This window comes from Furipterus horrens, unplaced genomic scaffold (assembly GCF_987537825.1).
Source record: "Furipterus horrens unplaced genomic scaffold, mFurHor1.1.pri manual_scaffold_2, whole genome shotgun sequence".
NCBI classification, from domain to species: domain Eukaryota; kingdom Metazoa; phylum Chordata; class Mammalia; order Chiroptera; family Furipteridae; genus Furipterus; species Furipterus horrens.
This window is the reverse complement of record NW_028327172.1, coordinates 28,881,447-28,906,406: the sequence shown is the minus strand read 5'-3', so window position 1 is coordinate 28,906,406 and position 24,960 is coordinate 28,881,447. Positions and strand designations below refer to the sequence as shown.

The 24,960-nt window shown below is 36.6% G+C and overlaps 2 protein-coding genes across 3 annotated transcripts; both read right to left on the bottom strand.

Moving 5' to 3' along the window:
• Positions 1 to 1,088: 1,088 nt before the first annotated feature.
• On the bottom strand, positions 1,089 to 10,160 carry SVIP (small VCP interacting protein). 2 transcript variants are annotated; one of them, XM_090267618.1, is made up of 4 exons: positions 9,960 to 10,160; positions 7,852 to 7,902; positions 7,016 to 7,129; positions 1,089 to 3,399 (listed from the first exon to the last, which is right to left on the bottom strand). In XM_090267618.1, the coding sequence occupies exons 1-4, from the start codon at positions 10,011 to 10,013 to the stop codon at positions 3,385 to 3,387; spliced, it is 234 nt and encodes a 77-aa protein (XP_090123744.1). In that variant the 5' UTR covers positions 10,014 to 10,160; the 3' UTR covers positions 1,089 to 3,384. The 2 variants fall into 2 exon arrangements, with proteins under 2 accessions (XP_090123744.1, XP_090123743.1); XM_090267617.1 differs by lacking the exon at positions 1,089 to 3,399 and having other exon boundaries at positions 6,974 to 7,129.
• Positions 10,161 to 10,743: 583 nt separating this feature from the next.
• CCDC179 (coiled-coil domain containing 179) lies at positions 10,744 to 21,153 on the bottom strand. Its single transcript, XM_090267272.1, has 4 exons — positions 21,109 to 21,153; positions 19,855 to 19,899; positions 17,758 to 17,862; positions 10,744 to 10,887 (listed from the first exon to the last, which is right to left on the bottom strand). Exons 1-4 carry the CDS (start codon positions 21,151 to 21,153, stop codon positions 10,744 to 10,746), a joined length of 339 nt encoding a protein of 112 aa, XP_090123398.1.
• Positions 21,154 to 24,960: the final 3,807 nt, after the last annotated feature.

Here is a 24,960-nt window from a genome sequence, read left to right as displayed (position 1 = left end):
GTGGTGAGGATCATTCTGGAGGGGGAGGGGTTAAAGTTTTGTAGGAAATGAAATCACCTTGGAACAGTGAATAGTTGTGTATCTTTAAAAATAAAGATACTGAGTGATTTGATGTTTATATTACTAAACACTGAATTTCTCTGTGTAGTAATTGGCAACAATATTTCCATCAAAACTTTCTCCTGTGCTTACATTTTTCCTGTAAACATGGTTATATCTTTAATAATTATAATTAACTTCATTAATTTAGTTTAAAAAAGAAGTCTAAGTTAACAAAAATACTATTAATCTCTTCATATATTTTGTTTTCTGATGTAACAAATGACCAGAAATGTAATGGCTTTACACACCACAAATTTATTATATGACAGTACGGTAGGTCAGAAGTATGAGATGGTCTCACTGGGCTTAACAGCAAGATGTCAGCAAGACCCTATTCCCTTCTTAGAAAAGAATCCATTTGTCTTTCTACCTTCTAGAGGCTGCCTGGTTTTCTTGGCTCATGGGCCCCTTCCTCCATCTCCAAAGCCAGCATAGAATATCTCAATGATGCTTCTTTCTTTACATCGCTTTGTTTAACCACAGGTTGGAAAGGTTCTCAACACAGGCATGCAAATCTACCAACCTCTTCCTGATCTATTTGTGCAGAAGTTATTATTCAAATCTCAAATCGACAAGTTACTTTTTTTTCCCTAAGGGCATAGCATAATTCTTATAAGAAAATAAACAAGTTGAACTGTTGGAGGAGAAAGGGAAAATTCAAGGTTTATGTCAATTCTTCTGGGGTACCAAGGATGATAGCTGGAACCTTTTATAGTAATATTACTCTGAGAAAACAAGAGACTAATGGTATCACTTCTTCTTTAGAGTACTGGAAAAGAAATATGCCCACCTGTAAATTCAGGGATTGTATAAACACACTGAAAGCTTTTAGCTCTATTCTCATGAATCCCAAAGAGATGAAAGCATTGTTAAGGTTTCCCTAATCACTAACCCAAGTTCTAATTATTTAAGATATAGTGAAGATAAAATTTTGTTAAACAAAGACAACCAAAGCCAATTTTTATAAAGGAAAAATGTATATTTATTTCCCTATATGGCAATAGGAATTTATAACAAAACCACGTGTGGGAAAACTATTAATTACTTTCCAAACACAACTGGCAAACAGTGTCACGTACAGATGAATAAAACATGCAGTGTGTCAACAAAGAGGCCATGGAATAAAAAGCAACTTTTTGTCACAAGCCATGTTAACTGTTTGATGACTAGAATAATAAAGAAGTGATTTAGGCATTTTATATCATAACACAATAGTAGCATAAATGCATTTTACTGTTTCATTAATATTTTAATAATTTGGTTGGGAGGTTTTCATCAGGAAGTGGTTCATAACTTTATGAATCTGTATGTGTGTATACTGATTTTCTTTTCTTTTTTTATAATAATTTCCTGGTTTCCTAGCAGGCATTTAGTCTCCCCCTTTCCCTTTCTAACACTATTCCTAACATTTGAGTGTCACCTCTTAGCCCTGTAACCCAGAGGGTTTGGGGGCAGCTGATCACACCAGTGGAGGCAGGCAGGTCCTCGCTGGCTGGGGCAGGACATCCCACTGTTCCCACAAAGCACTATACCAGCCCACCACTCCTGCTTCAACAGTAAACAAGCATGGTATTTGCATGTAAACTGCTATTAGAAATAGGGACTTATCCCTTAGATATAAACCTTTTGTTTACACTTACCCACGTTCTAATTCTTTAGGATGTGGTACAGATGAAGCTCATTTCTATATTAAAATAGAAGGAAGGATTTGCACAGTTCAAGGATGATTATGTCTGGTTCTATATCCATTCATCTGTTAATGATCCTTTTTCCTTTCTGCCTTGGAAAAATTAACCATGTTCATAAAGTCAACGTTTTATTTCTAAAATGCAATGAAATAGTTTCACTATCTTTTATGAACAAAAATACCCCTAATCCTCTAAGGGATGAAGAAAATTGAGCCTAACTGTGTCTTACATGGATATCATGAAATATTTCATGCCCTAATAGAAAGGGTAATTTTTCCAACGATGAGTCAAGAGACCTATATTATAGTTCAAGCTCTTTAAAATTAACATATACAATATACTGCCATGTAACACAAGTCTTATGGTAGGGATTAGTGACACAGTGGCTCAGTTTCCTTTCTGTAAATCAAATGGGCTGGTGTATTTAATTGAGTCCCTACTGACACTTAGTTTCTGCAAATTCTAACTTAGGGCTCAGACTGTAGCCCTGCCACCCAATGAGTCAGCAACCATAGTAGCTTATTAAAAGATACGGCAATTCTTCTCTTTTAGCTTAGTATACATTAAAAAGAAAAAATTCAAAAAACAAAAATGCTGTAAAACCCATGTTACCAATAAACAAAAACATACAAAGTGTATGACTACGCATAATACAGAATTACCTGATGATGATTTTATGTTTAAAGTAGTTCTTTTAAAATATAGAATCTACACATTTCTCTTTCATGTAGTCACATTTGCCTTGGCAATTTCATATCTGTATAAATCTTATCACCATTTTAAAATAAATACAAAAGAACAAAAACATTTATAAAATTTGGACAAGTGCATTTCCACACAGTATAACCTCTATTCAAGTTACTGCAAAGATCTTCAGAGCTGAATTTGATACTGCACGGTAGTACATCACTGCCCTCTAATGGTACCATTAAATATATAATTTTAAATTCAGCAAGCAAAAAAAAAATTATTGTAATGTAAAAGTATGTTACATTTATAAGGTACATAAGTAAAAAATAAATTAGGAGAAATTCAATATTTTCTATAAATATTCATTACTTAATGAGTTATAAAAATTTACAGTGTTCCTTCATATAACCCCTTCAAATGATTTTTCAAGATTTTCCCTGATGATCAGTTTAAAGGCACTAAGTCTCTAAGTTTAAGCAAAAGTTTTCATATATAATGGAACTAAGGAAATATATGGCGAAGCAGCACAACTATAAATAGCTAGACCATTTTATAAAGGAGGAAAAACAAAGCTGCAAATTTTAATATTTGAGATGTATGCAGAATCTTTACATGCAACATATATATTCACTATTTAGACTTCACTACTAAAAATGGCAAATTACCCACTACCAGTGAAAAAGCAAATGTATGAAAATAAGTACTCAATGAAAGTTCTGGCTATTTTCTAAGTCTGAAAATCAAAAGTATTTTCAATATTTCAATACTGAAAAAGCACTGTATTTAAGGGCACTAAAATTACAAAGTCTGAATCTCCATTTATTGAAAGAGAAGAAATTAAATTGAGGATGTCCACTTGATTGCAGATATTAGTTATTGGCAGCAGACTCTCGCTCATTATCCTTTATGACACTGTCCACTAGAAAATAAAAATATACAGAGAAAAGTAAGTTTTACGTAAGGTTACGTAACAATATTACAAGTGAACAAACAGGCAAAGAGAGGATGATGTGCCAGTGATATGCCAGTGATTTTCAACCAGTGTGCCACAGTACACTGGTGTGTCACAAGAATTCTTAAAACATGCAACACCTGCCCTGGCTGGTGTGGCTCAGTGGACTGACCGCCGCGTTGCAGACTGAAAGGATGCTGGTTCAATTCCCAGTCAGGGCACATGCCTGGGCTGCGGGCCAGGTTCCCAGTAGGGGGTGTGTGAGAGGCCACCACTTGCTATTTTTCTCTCATATCAAAAACAAAACAAAACAAAAAAACCATGTGATATCACCTATTTAGATGGTCAAATAAAAAAAATGACAACAGCCAACACAATAGCTGTCCAGTGTGAATGAATCAAAATTATACCTATTTGTTGTTAGGTTGGCGAAAATATATTTTTCGGTGTGCTGCAGAATTTTAGTAACTGGTTTATATGTGCCATGAGATGGAAAAGGTTGAAAATCACTGGGATATGCAAATGCAAACTGATATTTGTGCATAGCAGTGATCAGTAAAATTTTACTTTACAGTCAAAAGGTTGAAATAAAATATACGATGGTTTAAAAATATAAATAAATAAAATATCTGGTTAGATTAATGGGTAGCTAAATCCCAAATATCCAATAATCACTAAAGGGGGTAAAAAACAACAACAACAAACAACAAATAAAAACAACAATGAAACTACAAGATGAAAACACAGGACAGTAATTCTTGCTCAAGGCATGGAACCAAGAAATGGTAGAAATTATTAAATAGTGGTATGGCAGTCTTTTCCTTAAGAAAGTATTCCATTTGTTGTTCTCTTTGAGCAACTCTATTAAATCTGCAATAATAAGTTCTGAAAGAGCCACTGGGATAGGAGCAGAGATATTTTTAAGTCTACTGAGTAGTGTTTTCCAAGTACATCCAAGGGCTATTATTGGGTGTGTGTATAAATATGTTTACATACATTTTTAAAATTAAGGTTTATTTCATGCAAACTTGCTTTTCTTTGTTGCAGAACTTCTTAAGAGACTTGAATACTGTACCCCTTTTTTTAAGAAAGGGATATAGTATGCAACATACTATTCAGAATTTAAAACATTTTTTACCACGGGACACAATTTTCCACGATGTTTCTCGTAGGACTAGAGTTAAAAACTCTAGATCAGAGATTCGCAATCTGATTTGACATTAGATTATCTTGGGGAGCTTAAAAAAGTACCATTGGCTACACCCCACTCGCAGCAATTCTGACTGTATGAAGCGGGCAGAAGTTCAGCTTTTTTTGCAGCCTCCTCTTGAGACTAACGTGCAGCCAGGGCTGAGAGCTGCTGCACTAGACGTTTGTCGTTACTCCTGTAGCAGTGTGTCCTGCTGCCATCCTCACCTTGACTTCTTAAGATAAGGCCGCCTTTCCCAAAGACAGTGCATAATCCCAAGGCCAACTGTCCTGGGAAGAGGCAGAGCTAGTCCAGAGTTGACTATGGGGAGGGTGTGAAGACATACTACGGTGTCTGGTCAGATCAGGAAGACTCTACCTACAGCAGAGAACATTCCAGGTCAGCCTGTGGAAGAGGCCAGATAGCAGCCCTTTAAAGAACCTTAGGCCAAAGGGTTGAGAATTAAAGTTCTTCCCTGCTTTGTATTTTCCCTTTGGTTGTCCCTGATCCGCCAGCGTTTTATTATGAACTGAACTGTATACTGTTGATGAATTATGCAGGTGGTCAAGGAGAAAGCAGAATGTCTCTTAAAGCCAGAGTGCTGGTGGTAGAAGTGATTAGAAATATTCCAAGGAAAAATGATATGGTGGAACACTAGTTGGTTTATGTGAATGAGCCACTCTTATTGGGGAAATCATCCCACCACTGACCAGTTTGACAGCCTTGAGGGTCGTTTTTATTAAGGGAGGCAGAGACATTTCCTGTAAGAACAGTAAACAAGGAAATAAAGGAACTAAATTTACATCGGGATGTTTTTCATTTTGAGCACTTCGGAGGGGACCAGAAGTGACATAAGGACTCTTATTTTTATCTATAGACTTCAGGGCATGAGAGCTTTAGTATGAATTATGAAAGTCCCTTTCTTAGAGTTGAATAGCTGATGTTAAATTTGTTAGGTGAGAAGTTGTAAAATAAGTACCTTCTTCATTCTGACAATATATAAAGTATCCTTTTCTTGTAACATTTTTTGACAAATCACTCAGTACTTCCTTTTCTTCTACTATGAAATAGTAGATTTCAGCATCATTATCAGTCTTAGAATTTAATTTTCACAAATTGTTTTTGAGAACCCTTTATGAAATAAACCTGGTGACACAGATCTTTATCTCAACATAATATTGAAAGTAGGCATGTATACTTTTGATAACTATTTTACTCCATATTTCCCACCTGTTTTACATTAAACTTATTATATTCTATTGTTGGGCGTATACTTAAAAAATAAGCAAAATGGTCATAGCTATTTACTTTATTATTGAAACCAATTATTTTATATCCTGTTAAAAGTTAACAATAAAAAAGTTTTAATTTCATTTACTAAGTGAAATTAGATAAAGTAACATACAATTATAAAACATACACAAATAAATTTTATCTCTACGTGATATTTCTGAGCCAGAATCACTTCCTCTCAGAATGCTTCTAAATTGCCTGCCCCACAAATACATATATGTATTTATATATGTTGGTAAGAACAAAAACCAAACTGAAATGAGAAGACAGTGCATTGGCTAAACAAGTGCTCATAAATCACTGAAAAATGAAATATGACTGGCTGAAATTCAGAACATTGTCCTTTTCACAAATATACATAGTTGATAAATGTACTTCCTTTAAAAACGGGCCAAAGAATAAAATCTTAGTATCTGAACCATTATTTTTCTAAGTTTTAACATGTAACATAAAACCTTTATAGTCCTACTAGACTGTGAAGATCCCCAAGTTCAAGAACCTTATTTAATTTGCCCACCATTATATTTCCAGTGTCAAGAGCTCCAACTGCTACATTAGCAGGTGCATGCATCATGCATCACACTCCCTTCTGCACACCCTACTGTCCAATTAACATTGACTTAACTATGATATAAGTGACAATAGGAAGATCAAAAATATCAAATCATTGAGTAAAAAAAGTGTAGGTTGTAAAAACAAATTTTTAGTGCAGTCCAATTTAGTAGGATTGATGTAAAAATGGAAATGAGAATGATATTTCAAAATGACAGTGATTTGGATGATTTTGATTCTTTATACTCTTCCATGTTATTTGAGTGCTCTACACAGTTAAGATTAGTATTAATTATATAAAGTATTATAATTATATAAAGTATTATAATTATATAAAGTATTTTAATTTTGGGAAAAATAAAGTAAACCTATTCCAAGTAAATGCTAGAATGTCCAAGTAAACTGACACTTCCTCCAACCTATATTATTCATGCTTTTAAATCAATTCAAAATTTTCTGATAATCCATTTTAAAAGGAAATTATTGAATGAATTGCTACTGAAGTTTTTAAAAATTCCAGGTAAAGCCTAAGTAAATTTTAATACTTACTCTAAGTCCACCTTCTTGTGGGTGCCCAGATGTAGCTATTTGCTTTTCTATTTTTTCCTTTTTCTTTCTCTTTTCTTCCACAGACTGAACATTCAAAATGCCCCGAGACGCAGCCTTTAAGATATTTAAGGGGTATAAATGACAATAAAAATCAGTACCAAAGTGTTTTTTCTGTTTTACTTGCTGTGTAGATGGGGTATTAGTCTACTTTGGTAATAAAGAATTAGACTATTTCTATAACAGCTTTACATAAAACAATCATTTTTTTCATTGGGTATTTTGCAACTGTACAAATTCTCCCCTTAAACTTATTTCATATTTGTCAGTGTTTTATAAGGCATGGTGATTTTATCCTAGGGAACAATGTCATTAAAGGGGCATACATATAGAGAAGACATCTATACAGTAAATTTCAAACATTAAATGATATAAATGCATTAATGTAATTTATAGAAATACAGAGATCATTTTGAAAAATAATTACCTATAAATATAAACTTAAAAGAAGATATCTGATATCATTTTCATTAGATAATACTATTAGTCATAGACATATCAAGAATAAAGTACAGCCCTGACCAGTGTGGCTCAGTTGGTTGGGCATCATTCCACAAAGGGAAGGGTCGCTGGTTCAATTCCTGGTCAGGGCACGTGCCTGAATGGTGGGTTCAGTCCCCAGTCAGGGTGCATACAAGAGGCAGGCAATCGGTGTTTCTCTCTCCCTCTCTTTCTCCCTCCCTTCCCCTCTCTCTAAAGATAAATAAATAAAATATTAAAAAAATTAAAAAGTACAAACTTAATTCTCTAAGTAGGTAAATTTTCATTTTTATTCTCACCTCCTTCTGTCTTCTCTCTGCAGCCTCCGCAAGCTTTGCTCTTTTTTCTTCCTAGAGAAAATATGTAAAAAATGTTTTAAAATAAAACCAAACATTATCATGGATAATTTACACACCCATATATCTCTTACAGATAATATAATAGTTTATAAAAACATTCAGTACTGGCCCAAAATGTTCCATCAAGAATGCCAGTATTTGCATTTATAAAATAATCAACTTTCTGAATTTCATTTTTCAAATTAATCAACAAACTTTCAAATAAGAACATACTGAGACATATATATGTGATACACATTGTATGTCTTGTATATTACACATGCATATATATATATATATATATATATATATATATATATATATATATATATAAAGCACAGGTTGGCCTATAAACAAATCTACTTGCTTTTGTTTTAAAAAAGGCTTACAAGCAAGTCAGGGCAACAAAGCAAATAATATTTAATGATACAAGGTTTTGTACCACCAGTTATAAGGCAGTTTGAAGTAGGTTGGTGTTTTTAGGAAAGGTTCATAAATGAAGTGAGCGAAAATCATTGTTCATGACAGGAAGAACTATAGGAAATTTATGAAAGGTATTGTTCCAGTTTGGGAAACTAAATATCATGTATTAATTATAACATCTTTAAATATATGACAGTAAGTAGTATACTTGTGCAAGCTGTGTTAGCAATCCCCTTTTGTGTGTGTGTATACATATTCATTCATTGTACAAATAACAGTATTTACTGAGAACTTATCACATGTCTCAGGAGCCTGTCTGAGTGCTGAGGATAGAGCAGTGAAAAAATACTGATGTTTCTACCCAAATGAAATTTAAAATTCTGAGGGCACACAGTCAAATATAATCAAGTAAATAGTGTTTGTCTGTAATAAGTGCTTGGGAAAGTAAAAGAATAACAGAAGGATGGGTAGGTGATATAGTCGGGGATCTATTTTATTCAGTGTAGTGAAGAAAAACCTCAACAATAAAGTGACATTCAAGAAGTGAGCCATGTGGTTATCTGTGGGAATGGGTGGAGGGTTTAACAAGTGCCTACAGACTGGAATTTTATCAACAGCCAGATAAATAAAAATAACAACATTTAAAAGCAATAGTAGCAAGAAAGACAAGGTGAACTCACTGGTCCCGACTTCCAGGACATTTTTAGTACCTATAATCAAATGGCTGAAGAGTTACTGTAATGCACTTCCTTAAATACCTAATTTCTTTACACGAATTTTTTAGCAAGATAGGAATTTAGGTTTTCTGTTATGAACTCCCAAGTAGGGAGTATTAATGTAAAGATACTGTTAAAAATAAAGCTACAAAAAGAATAAATTCAGTGTACCACAAACCGCTAAGTTAAATATGAATTTCAGATAAATAACAAATAATTTTAGAATATGTCCCAATACTGTATGCGATAAATCTATTTTTAAAATATATTCCTTGTTTACCTGAAAATTCAAATTTAACTGGGCGTCCTGCATTCTTATTTGCTAAATACGGCAACTGTACAAACTGTCCGCTCTGTACTACACAAAATAATAACTTTTTAAAGGAAGAACTTAAAAGAGATAAATACTAAAGGGAAATTATTAATACAATATCCAATAAAGCTTAGGAGTATTAGAGACTTTATTGAGCACCTTCTTTAAACAGCTCATACAGACACAGGAAAATGCACATCTCCTGCTGGAAGAATCACCACTTCGGATGAGAAGAGTAATTCCTTTTTGTACCCTAACTCCGTTTACAGCGGGCCAATAACGACCCCTACACCGCACCGTGGGCGTACGCCTGCGTCCTACCAACTTCCAATTTCGCCAAAGTCAGCGACAGGCCAAAAAGACCCCGGAGCTGCCTCCGGGCAATTCTGTATCACCAAAGCGGGGAGACCGACGCGGAGGCGGCGAGCCCTGTCCCGCTGGCAGGGCCCCAAGGTCCCTCGGGACATGACTACACGTCTTCGCCACTAGAGTGCCCGCCCACCCGCGGGTTCTCCGCCCGCACAGGTGCCCGCAGCTCCAGGCCTCCAGGAGCGCCTGTTCCGAGAACAGGTGCGCGCGGCGCGGGCCGGCAGACGCGCAGACGCGGCCTTACTCACCAGGTTAGGCGAGGGAGGCCTGGACTCCCCCGGGCAGGGAAAGCACAGCCCCATCGGGACAGCGGCTAGAGAGCCCTCCGGCCCCAGGTCGGCAAAGGCGAACTGCGCGGTCAGAGCAGCGCCCCAGGCCAGCCGCGCTCGCGGGTGACCCACCGCGCTGGTAGCTCCGCGGCTCGGCTCCGCCCCCGGCTGCAACGCTCCCTCTCGCGACTCCGCCCCAGCCTTGCGCTCGCTTCCGCCCCGCTGAGGCAATTTCCCACCCCGACTCCTGGGCCTCGCCTGGCTGTTGTCCGCCGGGCAGACCAGGCCCGGGTGCCAGGAAATGCCTGTTGTGGGCAGCGTGCAGGGGTGGGATGGAGAGACTGTGTCCATGGCTCCAGCTGCCCGGCCATTTATGATTGCGTGACACGACAGTGGGTCGCTTATGCTTTCTTTGGTGAGACGGGCCTCTGCCCTCCAAGAAATTAAAGTTCAATTGAATTAAACTTGCTGAAGCTGCAGGTTGACATCAGCACCATTTTCTGCCTTCTAAATGACCCGGTATTATTCCGTTTGAGAGAGCAGAGTGTGAAGTGGGTCGTTACAGTTTAGGACGAAGCCTCATGAATGTGGCGTTAGTAGAGGTGATAGCTGGCTTCTGATCTTTTAGATTCACTGATCCTTACAAGAGTAATGATGGGGGTTGAACTATTAAGAAATATTTTAATTGAGTGTTTCTTAAATTTTAACAGGCATAAAAACCATCTGGGCATCTAGTTAAAATGTAGTTTATAATTTAATAAGTTTAGGGTGAGACCTGAGCTTCATTTCCAGTAAGCTCCTGCGTAAAGTTGAAGTTACTGATCTCTTCAGCCAACTGCTTTTTATCTTTTGTTTTTATTTTTGGCATTATACTAATTTTTCTTGCTTGTTGGAATATCTTCAAATACTATAAAAAGATAGATTGTAAAGTGACAGTTAACACCCCAGATACCACGATTATATGGTTTCAAATCTTATGTTTTAAGTCTTTAATCCATTTTAAGTTAATTTTGGGGAGCTGTGTAAGATTAGGGTCTAATTTCATTCTTCTGCATGTTGTTATCCACTTTTTGAAACACCATTCATTTATCGAAGAGATTATCCTTTCCCTATTGCATGTTCTTAGCTGTGTTCTGCTTATGATTCTTTTCAATCTGCATCAAGATCTGGAATGCCCCTCCAGGCAGTAAATGGGGTAGTTATAGGGTCCACCTATTTCTCTTCTCTTAGGGATCAGCCCTTTTGTTACTTATGTTGCATTTCTGAAAACCATTATTTTAAAAATCTTGTCCTGTTTTCTAGTTGTTTACTGTGGAAGCGTAATTCTGGTACTTCCATCATGCCCAGAAGTAGAATCCCCTGTACTTGAAATTGTACTTTGGATGCTGCAAATCATTCTCTGAATATAATGTTCATATTAACCTAATAGTTGACAATTCTTTAGGAAATAATTCTATTTTCATGTTAAGAATTACATAATTAAACAAGTTTTTTCAGAGACATTATCATTCATTTCATACATAAAAGTAAAATTTAATTCAGTATTCAAATTTTACCTTAAATGAAAATTATAATTACACTGTTGTTTATTTGCAGTATCAACAAATAACATAGGTTTTAGTCATATTAAAATTTTCTCCTGGGCTGTCTTCCTCAGGGATGCGTGGATGATTGTTCTGCAGTTGCCTGTGTTTCCGGATGGGTATTATTTTGAATGGGAAGGAACTCTGGGCACAGCCTAGGATGGGGCTGGCCTAGCAGAGGCGGGCAGGGTTATTCTTTGGGTGTTCTAGAAGGGACAGGCTCTGAGGCAGAAGCCTGCCATTCTTCCAAAATTGTAGCTTGTGTATCTTATGTTGTTTTAGTTTGTCAACTAATCCTATAGAAATAAAATAATTAAAAACTAACAGGGGGAAATGATAGGAGAACTCAAGTGTTAAAGAATTTAGCCTTAATTGATAGACTGAAGTGAGAAAAAAAAAATTCTCTCCTAGGACTATTTAAACATTTTAAACATTTTGTTTAAATGCAAGTCATTATAAATATACAACATAGGAAATCTGTTTTCCCTTATTATTAGAACATAATTCTAAATCTTTACATATGTCATAAATACAACTGCAAAATTTAAACATGAGCATATTACTTTCAGAAGCCTATACATATTCATTATTATTTGGTGAAAAGCAAAAAGTCTCAAATTTCCAAACAAAAGAAAGTGCTAGAGCAATATGATATTTAATAAAATTGTAGAGCCTGTGGCTTGGATATGAAATGGTCGCATTTTGTTTATTTTGCAGAAAGGGCAGAGTATTGCCTTTATTTTTCAAATGAAGTAAAATCTGGAAATGCCACTTGATGTCATAAATATGCAAATTTTGGTCTGGCACATGATTTCTTCCATACAGGCTCTGGCTTTATGTCCACTAGAAGAGATTAAAATACAGAAAGAAGAGAAATTCAATTAAAATTTATATGAGGAAATGTTTATGCAAACTATAAATTATCTTGAAAAGGTATCAAAGAGAGAAGTCTTTCTTATATTAAAAGAATTATGTAAAGAGCTGTAAGTGTTATTCTAAATTAAAATTAAATTCACATATACAACCCAAATACGAAAATCAGTAATGTCAAATAAATCGTATCTGGAGAAAATTTGATAGAAACATTTTTGTTGTGTGTGTGAGTCAGGCAACAAATAGCACGAGCAGGAAACATTTGTAGAAGATGAAGATAACAGTTTGGAGAAAGGGTCAAAGTTATTTGTAAATGTACCAGATGTTACAGAAGCGTTACACATAGGGATTTTCTTTTCCAAGAATCATGTTCTGTGATTGAGAAAACATAAAGCTCTGTTGAAAGTGTTGTAAGTCTTAAAATGACTCAAAGTGAAGTGATCAACAGGGACAAGTAAGGGAAATTGGCAAGATTATGTATGTTAGTAATAATAGGGATTTAACCTTAAAATAATATTTCAGGATAATTTAAATATCCATAAGTATATACTTAATGATATAATTAGGAGATAACTTTTGTTTTAGAGATTTTAAACAGACAAAAATCCGAACAAAAATAATTTTTCAAACTTCTTTCAACACCTGAGGGCTTTAGTCTCATGTATCCTCTGTTCTACTGGGCGTAGCCCTTATGTCAGTAAAGTATTTTTTAATGTCAGATGTGTGGACTCAGGTCTTAATTTTCACCCCCACCATTTAAGTTGCACAAATACAGTTACTTTTTTTTTCTTTTCCTGAAGCCAAAGATCAATTTAACAAGAAGGAAAAAGAGAAGAGGGTATTAGTAGGGATGCGGCTTACAACACAACAATTTGCAAAACAGTATGAGAAGAAAAAGTGAAAGAAGAATCAGTATAGTTTAAAGCAGTGCTATTCTGTGTGGTCTAGTTTTGATGCTGGTCTTCCGTTTATTATTATTTTGCAACAAGATTAGCAGATAATTGAGAGTATATATTTATGTCCATTTATAACAATTTGATATTGCTCTGACATTTTGTTCGTATGTTACAATGGTTGGAAAATTACATCAAACCAAATAAAAATCAAACAAAATTCATCTTTGACCCCATTTGAGAATCATTGAGAGATTGAGCTTAAATAGCAGATATTATATATTTTGGACAATACATAGGAGTTATATAAATGAGGGTTTCCAATCTGACTTGTAAAGGCCTTGGAAATCATCACTCCCATCCACACAACAAGAAAAAAAACTGAACACATTCAGCATTATTTACAATAGCCAAGATATGGAAGCAACCTAAGTGTCCATTGATAAAGAAAATGTGGTATATACAATATATATACAATGGAGTAATATTTAGCCATAAAAAGAACAAAATCTTGCCAATATAAACAACATGTATGGACCTGGAGACATTATGTATGCTATATAAAATAAGTCATACAGGGAAATACTACATGATCTCATTTATATGTGGAATCTGAAACACCTATATAATCATACACAACAGAACAAAACTGAGCTTGTGGATCTAGAAAACAGATTCCTGATTGCCAGATGTGGGGGTTGGGAGGGTGGATAAAATGGTTGAAGGGAGTCAAAATGTACAAAATTCCAATTATAAAATTAAAAAGTTCTGGGGATGTAATATACAGCATGGTGATTATAGTTTGTAATACTGTATTGTATATACAAAAATTGCTAAGGGAGTAGATCTTAAGAGTTCTCACCACAAGAAAAATTGTAATCATGTGATGGCTATTAACTGAACTCACTGGAGTGGTTATTTTACAATATATACAAATATTGAATCATTATGTTGTATACCTGAAACTAATATAATATTGTATGTCAATTACATCTCAGTTATAAAATGAAAAAAACAAATAAGCTGAACAGGCTAAACATCAACAGTTGTTCTTAAGTCCATCAAATAACTGAGGTCAGAGGGGCAAACTGCTGGGCTGAAAACTGGAGAGACAAACAGCTGATTCTGCTGCTGGAACCCAAATTAGTAGGAGCACTTTAATGATAACGGATGTGTTACTAGAGGCTCTGTATGGTTTAGTTTGAAAGTTGAAATCATAGGAGTTGGGGGAGGCAGTTTTATGGAAGTCCTAGAACTGGAGTTTTACCTCCAGAAGAATCTCCTTTTGTAACCAGAAGTGGGAGGGGGAAAATAACCATTTTGAAATACCCCAGCACTTTCTGTTCTTAATAGGGTAATAGGGTATGCCCTCAAGGAAAGCTATTTTATCAGAAGCTAACCCGTTTGGGTTTTACTGAACCCTGACTGACCTAGGGGAAGAGAAATATCCAAACTGAGTCTGCTTTGTCTCTTCTTGTTTGCTCGTTTTTCTTTTTTCCTTTTTTTCTTTTTAGCATGTCTTGTAATTTTTTTGTTGAGAGTCAGAAATGATGTACTGATTAACAGAAACAGAGAGATGAGTCTTTCAGTGTGAGGTTTTATATTTATCTGACTAGGATTTGGGCTTTGTTTTGTTTGCTGTACCTATAATGTCAGATGATACAGCAGTGTCAGGTGTGCTAAAAAATATCTAGACACTTATCTTGCAGCTTTCATTAAAATTAAATAAAAATGTATTACAGACCTAAATGTTAAATGAAAACCTGCAAAACTTCTGGAAGATAACACAGGAGAAAAATCTATATGATCTTGGATGTGGCAATGAGTTTTTAGACACAACACCAAAAGCATGATCAATGAAAGAAATAATAGACTATTTAAACTTCAGTAAAATTAAAAACTTCTGCTCTGGGAAAGGCACTGTTAGAATAATTAAGGGACAAGTCACAGACTGGGAGAAAATATTTGCAAAACATATAAAAGCACTGGTATTCAATAAATACAAATGACTCTTAAACTCTACAATAAGAAAATAAACATCTCAGTTAAAAGTGGCCAAAAGTTCTGAGCAGACAACTCACCAAATAAGTTATTTAGCTGGCAGGTATGCATATGAAAAGATTGTCAGTAGTATACATCACCAGGGAATTACAAATTAGAACAAGATACCACTGCATACCTATCAGAACGGCTAAAATCCAAAACACTGATAACATCTAATGTTGGCAAGAATGTGGAGCAACAGGAACTCTCATTTACTGCTGGTGGGAATGCAAAGTGATACAGCCACTTTGGAATACAGGTTGCTAGTTTCTTACAAAGCTAAACATATTTATACCATATGATCCAGCAATCGCACTTTTAGATATTTTTCCAAATGAGCTGAAAACATATGTCCACTGAAAAACCTGAAATATCAATGGTTATAGCAGCTTTACCCATGATTGCCAAAAATTGGAAGCAAGCATGATGCTTTTCAATAGGTAAATAAATTAACTGTGGTATATAAATACAATGGAGTAATATTCAAATATAAAAAGAAATGGGTTATCAGGCCATGAAAAGACATAGAAAAACTTAAATGCATATAGCTACAGGAAAGAAGCCTCCTTGAAAGGATATGTACTATATCATTCCAACTACATGACATTCTGGAAAAGCCAAAACCATAGACAGTAAAAAATATCAGTGATTGTCAGGGGTTGAGGGGAGAAAGGGAGGTGGGAAAGGGTGAATAGGTGGAGCACTGGGAATTTTTAGGGCAATGGAACTATTCTTTATGAGGCTGTAGTGTTGGCTGCAAGACAGTATGCATGTGTTGAACTCAAAATTCTACAACACAAACAATGAATCCTAACTTTAATTAATAATAATGTATTGACATTGGTCCATTAACTGTGATTACAAATGTATTATGCCAATGCAAGAGGCCAATAATAGGAGAAACTACTGGGGGAAAAGAAGAGAAGTATGTAGAAACTCCATGCTTTCTATTTAGTTTCTCTATAAACCTAAACCACAAAGTCCATTGATTTAAATAAGAAAGGGGCACAAAAATAATTTAAGGGTGATGGATATGTTGGTTATCTTGGTGGTGATGGTCAGGGGTGTACCTGTGTCAAAACATTGAAAAATGTACACCTTAAGGGGAGTAAAGGGGAGAAAATTGGAACTATTGTAACAATATAATCAATAAAATACGTTAAAAAAAGAAAAATGTACACCTTAAATATGTGCAGTTTATTGTACGTTAACTATACTTCAATAAAGCTGATAAACAAATAACAACAAAACACACACACTCCTCATTTGAAGGCTACTTTCCTGATGAGAAGTGAACTAACTCAACTGGTATATATTTTTCCCCTTTGTCCTATACTTTTTGCTCTTGGAATGGGGACACCTTATTTACTGATGTAAAAGCCTTTTTGAGACCATGAGAAGACCGGTTGTGAGAAAAGTCTGAAGAAGTAGACAAAGAACGTGGGACTTTGGTGAATTTTGGAACCACCATATCAGCCCTAGATGAGTAGACCAGGAGTTCTGTTTGGAGAAAAAAAGATACTCCTGTTTGGTTAAGACCCTGCAGTTGAGTATCTTTTATAAGGAACTAAAGTTAGCAATTCCTAACTGACATAGCTATTCATTAATGCTGTTTACAAAATATTTCATTTTGAAAAGAAAATGAACAGAAAAAAATCTTAATTATTGGAAACAGGATGTTTCCCAAATCTTTCCATAATGAAATATAATCCTTGTTCCTAGAGATTGCTTGGATAAGTCCAGGACTCACTACTGAGTTGAAAGAGGAATGGATGAGCAAAATGAGGATTTTCACCCTGAAGAAAAGCCTGAGTATTAAGAAGGGAACAATTGTCCTCAACAGTCCAAAGGACTTTTAAATGGAAGGGCCATTGGATTTATGTCTGGCTACAAGAAACATAATACCACATGTAAAGGTCTCACAGATGCAATATAATGTGTTATGTGGAAGCACTTTTAAGTCCATGACAAAGATATGCAAAGATGTAATAAACTCTCATTGGTGTAGAGTTTTCTGATGTGTTCAAGCCTAGTCTGAATAACTATTTAGCATGAGATTTAATTTATTTTTCAAATAATATAATCCAAAATAGTTACATGAATAATTTTGTCAGATAACATATAGCAAAGCAAAAACTGGAATCCAGAACAACGTGGTTTCAGAGATCACACTCTGTTCATTAAACCACGATGATGATTACAAAGGAGATTTAAATAATAGATGAGAATTTGATTAGAGGAGCTTTAAGGTAGCTTCCCAGACTGCAATTACACATTTCTCAAAGGAATGGGGAGAAACAAAATTTAGAGTATTCCATGAATTCAAAATGAGGATGTCTGTTGCATTTAAGGAACTCTTAACTTCAATGACATTTTCATACTTACTAGGAGCCCTGGATCTGGAAGAGGAGCAGGCTTTGCAAACCGTTTACTAAGTTTCCTCTTCTCTTTCCTTAGGTTTTTCATATTCTGAATATGTTTATCTATGGACTTGTGGAAAATTAAAAGGAAGAAAATAAATAATAATTTTATAATAAAAAGGTAACATGCTGATTATATTTTTGGTTTATGTGAGTAAGAGAAGATAACCAGAATTGGTACATATGATTCATAAATGAAGAAAATACATTGGATTATCAGTAGAGTTTGCAAAAGAGACTATTTACTCTTGATCCCCACTCTAAAAACTGTGTACATTTAGCTATATCCATATAGATATAGATATAGACATAGATATAGCTTGTCCAGAAGGTATCCAGCCTGTAATATGAAAAACAGTGACATTCAATGATGAAGATACAAGATACAAGAAACACCGTACACAGGACAATGATGCCTCAGTCCCCTTCAGAGTAGGCACCTTGGGATCTCATGCAGTTCTCCCAATCGCCATCAGCTGCCCTGTCATATTTTCCTGAATCTCATCAACAGTCTGAAATCTCCTCCCTTTCCAAAGTGATTTTAGTTTTGGGAAAAATCAGAAGTCTCAGGGTGCCAAATCTGGGCTGTAGAGGAGTTGAGTCATCTGTGTGATTTGATGTTTCACCAAAAATCTCTGCATGAGACATAATGTACGAGCAGGGGCATTGTCATGAAGAAGCTGTCAGTCACCAGTTGCCCATAGCTGTGGCCTTCTGAGTCATCTGAATAGTTTCTGTGGAGGAATGTTCAAGCTTAATGCAAAATTGGTTGCAGATTTGTTGCTCTCCTTACTCAGTCATTTTGAATGCCATGCCCACACCGTACTCATGCTCACTTAAGGGTGTCTGCTGCCCCCACTGACTAGTACAGTGAAGTCATCATTGTTCACACATGTGCATTCCAGTCCACTCTCCTTGGCTTCCAGGTTACATCAATGTCATGCAAACTGTTCTTGTTATATTAACAATGGCTCGACATTTTCTGGACAGACCATTTATATGTATATATATTAGTTTAAAGGTAATATTAAAACCCCGAAAAGAATTTTTTATAGTAAATTAGAGAACAAAATCTATGCCCATTCTTTAGTCTTTTAAATGCTGCATATCACACAGATCTTTTTTAATGTCCTCTCTGTATGACATGTATAAGTAATAGACACCTAGGGGATTAAACTAGAATGCTTTGAAGATAATGAAATGGAGTATTAGGGTGAAGAGGATATGAATAATAGGAACGTTTAACCACTGCCACTAGGAGTGCAATTGCTTTGAAAACAGTGCAGCATTATTTCATAACAATGAAAAGTTTGCTTTCCCGATGATCTAGTCATTCTACTCCTGCCTAAATATTCAAGTAAATCTCTTGCTCAGGAGCAAAAAGACATGTACTAGAATATTTACAGTAGCGCTGTTCATTATAGGTAAATGTGTAAACTACCCATTGCCCATCAACAGAGAAAGGATTAATGAACTCAGATATGTTCCACAAGGAAATATTATACAGGAGTGAAGATAACTATGTACAACAATATGGACAAATCTTACAAAACAATGTTCAGAAGAATAAATTATATACCAAATTTTATGTTATCATATATTTATAGAGTTAAAAAACAATCAAAATCAAACAATGTATTTTGAGAGGCACATGTGTGACTAACTACTTTTAACAAATGAGATTGATAAAAGTAAAATCCAAGATTATGGTTACCTCAGAGAGAATTAGAAAGGTAGAAGCAGCTCCTAGATAAGTTCAAGGATGCCTGTAATGTTTTCTTAAGTTGGAGGTATTATTTTATTATTCTATTTTACAATTTATGTATTCTACATATATTCTTGTGTCTGTATCAAATGTTACATTAAAAAATGATAATATAAGCCAGTTAGGTTATCCTAGTTAAGATTCATTCTAATGGTAAGACATAAGATCCCAGAGTCCCACGAAAGATAACACAGAAGTGTCTAGCTAGTAAAAGTTCTATTATGTTAGGGACTACCACACATAAAGAAACAAGATAAAATCACAATTTTGAAATACTTAGATTTATTTAAACATTACCTGCCTTTCAATGACTTCTGCAGGATGATGTCGTCTTGGTACTTCCTACAATATATGTAAAATAATAATAAAAACAAATGAACATAAGTCACAAGCAAACAGATGAGTTATAACAGGAAGCCTATGCTGTTTTTTAAATTAATATATGCATATTATCTCAAAGAATATCAAGGTTAAAACCAAGGTAGAGATTGATGATAGTATTATAAGAAAAGAGAACCAGCTATAAACCACATAACCAGTAAGAAAACTTAAAATGGAGTCAGAAGGCCAATAGAGGGAACCTGCAGGCCCTACCACTGGACATCAATGACAGACGCTGTCAGGAAGAATTGTCAATCATGGACCTCAACAGGAAGAGACTCACCAATTCCAGCAGAAGGAAGGAAGATATCCTCCTTACAGCTCAGCCAGTGGGAAACCAGCACCACCCTGAACTCTCACCCTTTCTCCAATGGGTTGTCCTGAAAAACAGCCACCCTCAACTTCCCCCTTTTTCACTATAAAATTCCTCTCCTTTGCTTCGTGGGTTAACCTATAGTTTTTGCTGTAATATGCTTGTCTACAATAGCAATTCTCTGCTATTTCCAGATATACCCACTATGTTGCTAAAATAATTGGCTGTTTTATTTTTTAGGGCAACAGAAGAAAAATGTTGACTACAGAGATTTATTCTGAAAGAAAGGGGTGTACAATAAATTCCAAAATTCATGTTTCTGTTGGCATATGTCTTCAACGGTGCCACTCTGATCTTTGCTTAAGGAACTTTTTTAGTCTGGCTTCTAAAGTCTGGGAAAGCTGGGGTGATTGAGAAACTCCACCAGGTGGACTGGTATTCTGAGGCACAGGGAGTTTGGCTGGTAGTTTATGGGGTTCCCACACCTCTCCCTAATTTCTAAATTATGCAGTAAGTACATCCTCCTGCCCTCATTTTGATTCAATTGTTTAACCCAAAGACCTAAAAGCAATCTCTTCCCCAACTGAATATTGAGAAGTTTATCCTTTCCCCCACCTCTGTAACCCTAACCCCACCCTCTAGGACGGCTCAGTGGGTCAGTCAACAAACGTGCTTGGCCCCTAGAAGGCACAGGGTGGGAAGCTTTTCCTTGTCCTGGGCATTCCGTATATTTCACCAGGGATTTCCAGACCCCCAGTACCTAACTGTTTGTGGGCAACAGCCTGAAGTGCTAGTGGCCACTGTGGCCTCCAAGGTCAAAGCCCGGGCAGAAACGGGGTTAAGGGCGGGAGACTCACGGGGTTGACTTGGGTCGTTTTGTCCCCTACACAGTGCAGGCACATACTTCAGAGCCTCAGGGAGCCTCTGGCGCCCACCGCCTGATCCTGACCAGGTAATTGCCAGCCAGCCACCCACTCACAGCGCGCGAGCCCCGCCCCGTCCCATCACAATTCTCTTTATCCTCGCTGTGAGCCCCTCCCTTTCCCTTAGCTGTCTTCCAGTCCCTATACAGGGAAGGTGAAGTCCCCAGCTGTGCCTAGAGCACCTCTGGCATTAGGGTTGCCAGGTTACCGCAATTCCCCCTCCTTCCAGCCCTTTTGCTCAGATAACTATGGAATACCAGTGTTTCATTTGTTCTAGTCCTCATCTCTACTCTCCCCTTCACGTATTAACCTATCTAACTTAGATTCCATGGCTCTCACTTCAGCCTGTCTTCATGGATCTCAATTCCTTGATTTCATTGTTTTTCAATCACAGCTTCCAGTTGGATCCAACTATGGGCCTTCTCCCTGGGCTGAAATGGGGAAAAACTTAAAGATGGCTGCAGTACATCTCCATAATCTCCAGCTTAACCGGGCCCTCACCGGTGCTTACCGCTTCTTGCAGGCTGCACACCTCTTTCTTTTTTGCACTCTGCAGCATTCTCTTCAAACCGCCTTCCTGTATAAAAACCTCTGAACCCACCACCTCCCAGATGTTTTCAGCAGAAGTAGGATTGTTCCTGCTCCACATCCTGATAATGGCTAACACATGCAGAACTTATTCTTAGCGTTATTAGATGAATGTGTACATATTAGCTCGTCAACTCTTTATAATAATCCAAGAGGGTAAGTGCATGATTGTTATCCTCTGGAAGATAAGGCACCCGTATGTTAATTGTCCAAGGTTACACAATTAGATGGTGAGCTGGGATTTAAATCCACAAAGTGGCCTCAGAGCCTGTTCTCTTAATCACTATTCCACAAGTTGCTTTTGTTTCATTATTATTATTTATGTTATTTTATTTTATTTTTTAATCCTCACCCAAGGACATTTTTTTCATTGCTTTTTGAGAGAGAGAAGGGAGAGAGGAAGGAAAAGAGAGACACATGGATGTGAAAGAGAAACCTTGATTGGTTGCTTCCCATATGCGCCAGGGCCAGGGATCGAACCCTGCAGTTTAGGTATGTGCCCTTGTAACAGTGGGGGAGGGACCCCCAAATACCCCATGGTCCATAGTTTGGGGGAGGGGGGGAGGAGATAATACAGCTTTAACGATACTTTGCATATCTTTGGCAGGCTGGTAGCTAGGGCCAATAAAAGGGTGGATGATACTGTTTAAGATACTTTCATATCAGTGACAAAGGGGATAGCCAAGCTTTTCCTGAAGGAGTGAGCTGTAAGGAAAGGAGAGAGCCACAAGGAAGGAGATCTTGCAGTTTGAGACTGCAGAAGGACTCCACCAGCCTGCCACGAGGTCTGGTGTGTAAGAGAGAGAGCCATGATGTAGCAGCTCTGTAGTTTGTAGTGAAGCTAGTCTGTGGTGAGAAGGGAGAAGCAGCAAGCAGCTTGCAGTTCATAGGGAGGATTCGGCCATGCGGCCTGGGCTAGTAAGAAAGCAAGCATGCTGCTGCTTTGATTGTGCCTGCTTTAGCTGACTCTGAAGCCACCAAGGACTTTGTCTTGCAGACCTGGACTCTCTCTGGACTCTTGGAACTCAGGACATGTGGAGAGGACTCTCTTAGGGCTTGTGACTTTCCTAGACTTCACCATGATCCAGGGTAACACAGCACAGGCTTTTCTAGACAATTATATGGAGGCTGATGACAATGTACCCCAGATTCTGAAGGAGAGAGCTGACAGATAAGGGATGGGGAACTTCTGTGCATGGTTTTGGCTTATAGCCTTTTGTGGAGCAAGGGGAGTGCTGGGTCCCGTGGAAGAACATGACTCTGAGCAGGAGTGCTCACTGCCTTCCCCAGGTTGGAATATTGTAAGTGAAGACCTGTTTTCCTCAACACTGATTGTTGGGTCTTACACTGAGGTGCCATGTGAGCAAGCCCCCCTTGGCTCAGTAACACCCTGACCAAGAGTTGTCTGCAATTCTGATTTCTTTTTCTTTATATCCAGTGTAATTGGCTCACTGCAACCTTTTTCAACCCTTACTATTCTATTGGTATTTGTTTCAAAATGGTCACAATTTATCTTCCTGCTGAATTCAGTGAACACTTTGTACCACTTGACTCTTGAAGAGTGTTAGAAACTGAAGAGATCTCTTGAAAGATTTAGGCTTAGAAAAATTACTTTGGCCCCTTGTACTTCTCAAAACCATTGACCACTCACGCATTCAGTTATTTGTCTCATTTACTGTCTGAGAAAAACTTGATGTTTTAAAAAAAATAATCTTAAAGAATCTGTTTCATAATACAAGTAAGATTAGTTTGTTAGGATGTTTCCATACCACAACTGGTGTTTTTATTATCTTTCTCTGAGTATTCGATAAATATACAGTGATGAAATCAGTTAAAATAGCATAGTACTGATAAATGCTGTGTCTGTATCCTGTAGTTGCTCTGCTCTTGCTGTTTTAAAAATGCTTAAGTTCTAAGCAACTGGCTCTGTGTTTTCATTTGGCACTAGGACCTGCAAATTGTGTGGGTGATCTTGAACCTATTCTACAAAGTTTGTGGGAAATTATAAATCTATCTATCTGTCTCTTCTATCTGGCTGTGGGACACCTGGTACAGAATAGCATTTAATGTCATTTTTAAATTATTATTGTCGCATATGGAGTTTATGCCAGTTTTCCTTGTTTTGTACCTGTGTAGTTAAATTGTGAAACCTATTGTAATCTTTTTAATTTGTCTATATTAAGTTATATCTTTTTTAGATTCAACTTATTATTTCATCTTGTCAAGAGCTTTTCTTCCTTCTCAATAACACAGTGCCTTCATGCCATCTGCTGTCTAGACCCGTATGTTATATCATCATTCAAATTTGTGAAAAGGGCATTGCACAGGACAGCTGAAAAGAATGCTCTGCAGCAAAGCACAGAAAGTTGCACTGCAGGTTAATTAATAATTATTTACTAGTACTTCTGGGTAGAATTGTTTTTGTTATTTTATAAGTTCACTTAAATTTTGATATCACCTACTTCTGATTATATCCATCTCATTCACAACAATATCATGGCTTTTTCAAATATTTTGCTGGAATCTAGATATACTTTAAGCCACTAGTCCATATTGAAAATAGTTCATTAAATTTTTCCATAACTTAAAAATTAACTTAGATACAATTTTAAACTTAATATTAATCAGAGAAATCAACAAAGGAGTTAAACTAGGGAGAAAAATATCAGGCTTTTTTGTTGGACTGTTTACATTTGTATTTTGGGTTAATGTATTAGTTTCCCGTGGCTGCTATAACAAATGACCACACACTCGGTGGCTTAGAACAACAGAAGTTTATTCCTCACAGTCTAGAAGCCAGAAATCTGCAATCAAGGTTTTGGTAGAGCTGGTTATCCCCAGGGCTCTGTGTAAAATCTGTTCCTTGTCTGTTCCAGCTTTTGGTTGCCTCCTGCACTCATTGGCTTGAAGCCACATCATTCCAACCTCTGTCTCCATCTTCACTGGCATTTCTCTTTTCTGTGTGTCTAAGATTATTTGATGTAGTTCAGAACCTCATTGTCCTAGGGGCTCAATGCTTAAGGAAGTGGTCATGCAAAGGCTTGTATGGCAGTCATATGAGGCTATTCTCTGGCCCCCTTGTTCCTCCTCTAAGGTGGGCTGTCTAAACCACATGACTAGTGATATGAAAGGTCATGAGGTCTAAACCACATAACTAGTGACATGCTAGGGGAGGAAAGGTCACCCTTTGGGTAAGGT

Excerpts from the sequence above, each read along its gene's own strand:
- CCDC179 (XM_090267272.1), bottom strand. The coding sequence starts at position 21,153 with ATGTGCCTGCACTGTGTAGGGGACAAAACGACCCAAGTCAACCCC. Across the intron at positions 17,863-19,854 it reads CAGAAGTCATTGAAAGGCAG|TCCATAGATAAACATATTCA; the intron begins GTAATGTTTAAA and ends ATTTTCCACAAG. Across the intron at positions 10,888-17,757 it reads TTCCAGATCCAGGGCTCCTA|TATTTGAAGATATTCCAACA; the intron begins GTAAGTATGAAA and ends ATCTTTTTATAG.
- SVIP (XM_090267617.1), bottom strand. The coding sequence starts at position 10,013 with ATGGGGCTGTGCTTTCCCTGCCCGGGGGAGTCCAGGCCTCCCTCGCCT. Across the intron at positions 7,903-9,959 it reads GGCCTCCCTCGCCTAACCTG|GAAGAAAAAAGAGCAAAGCT; the intron begins GTGAGTAAGGCC and ends TATTTTCTCTAG. Across the intron at positions 7,130-7,851 it reads CAGAGAGAAGACAGAAGGAG|GCTGCGTCTCGGGGCATTTT; the intron begins GTGAGAATAAAA and ends AATATCTTAAAG.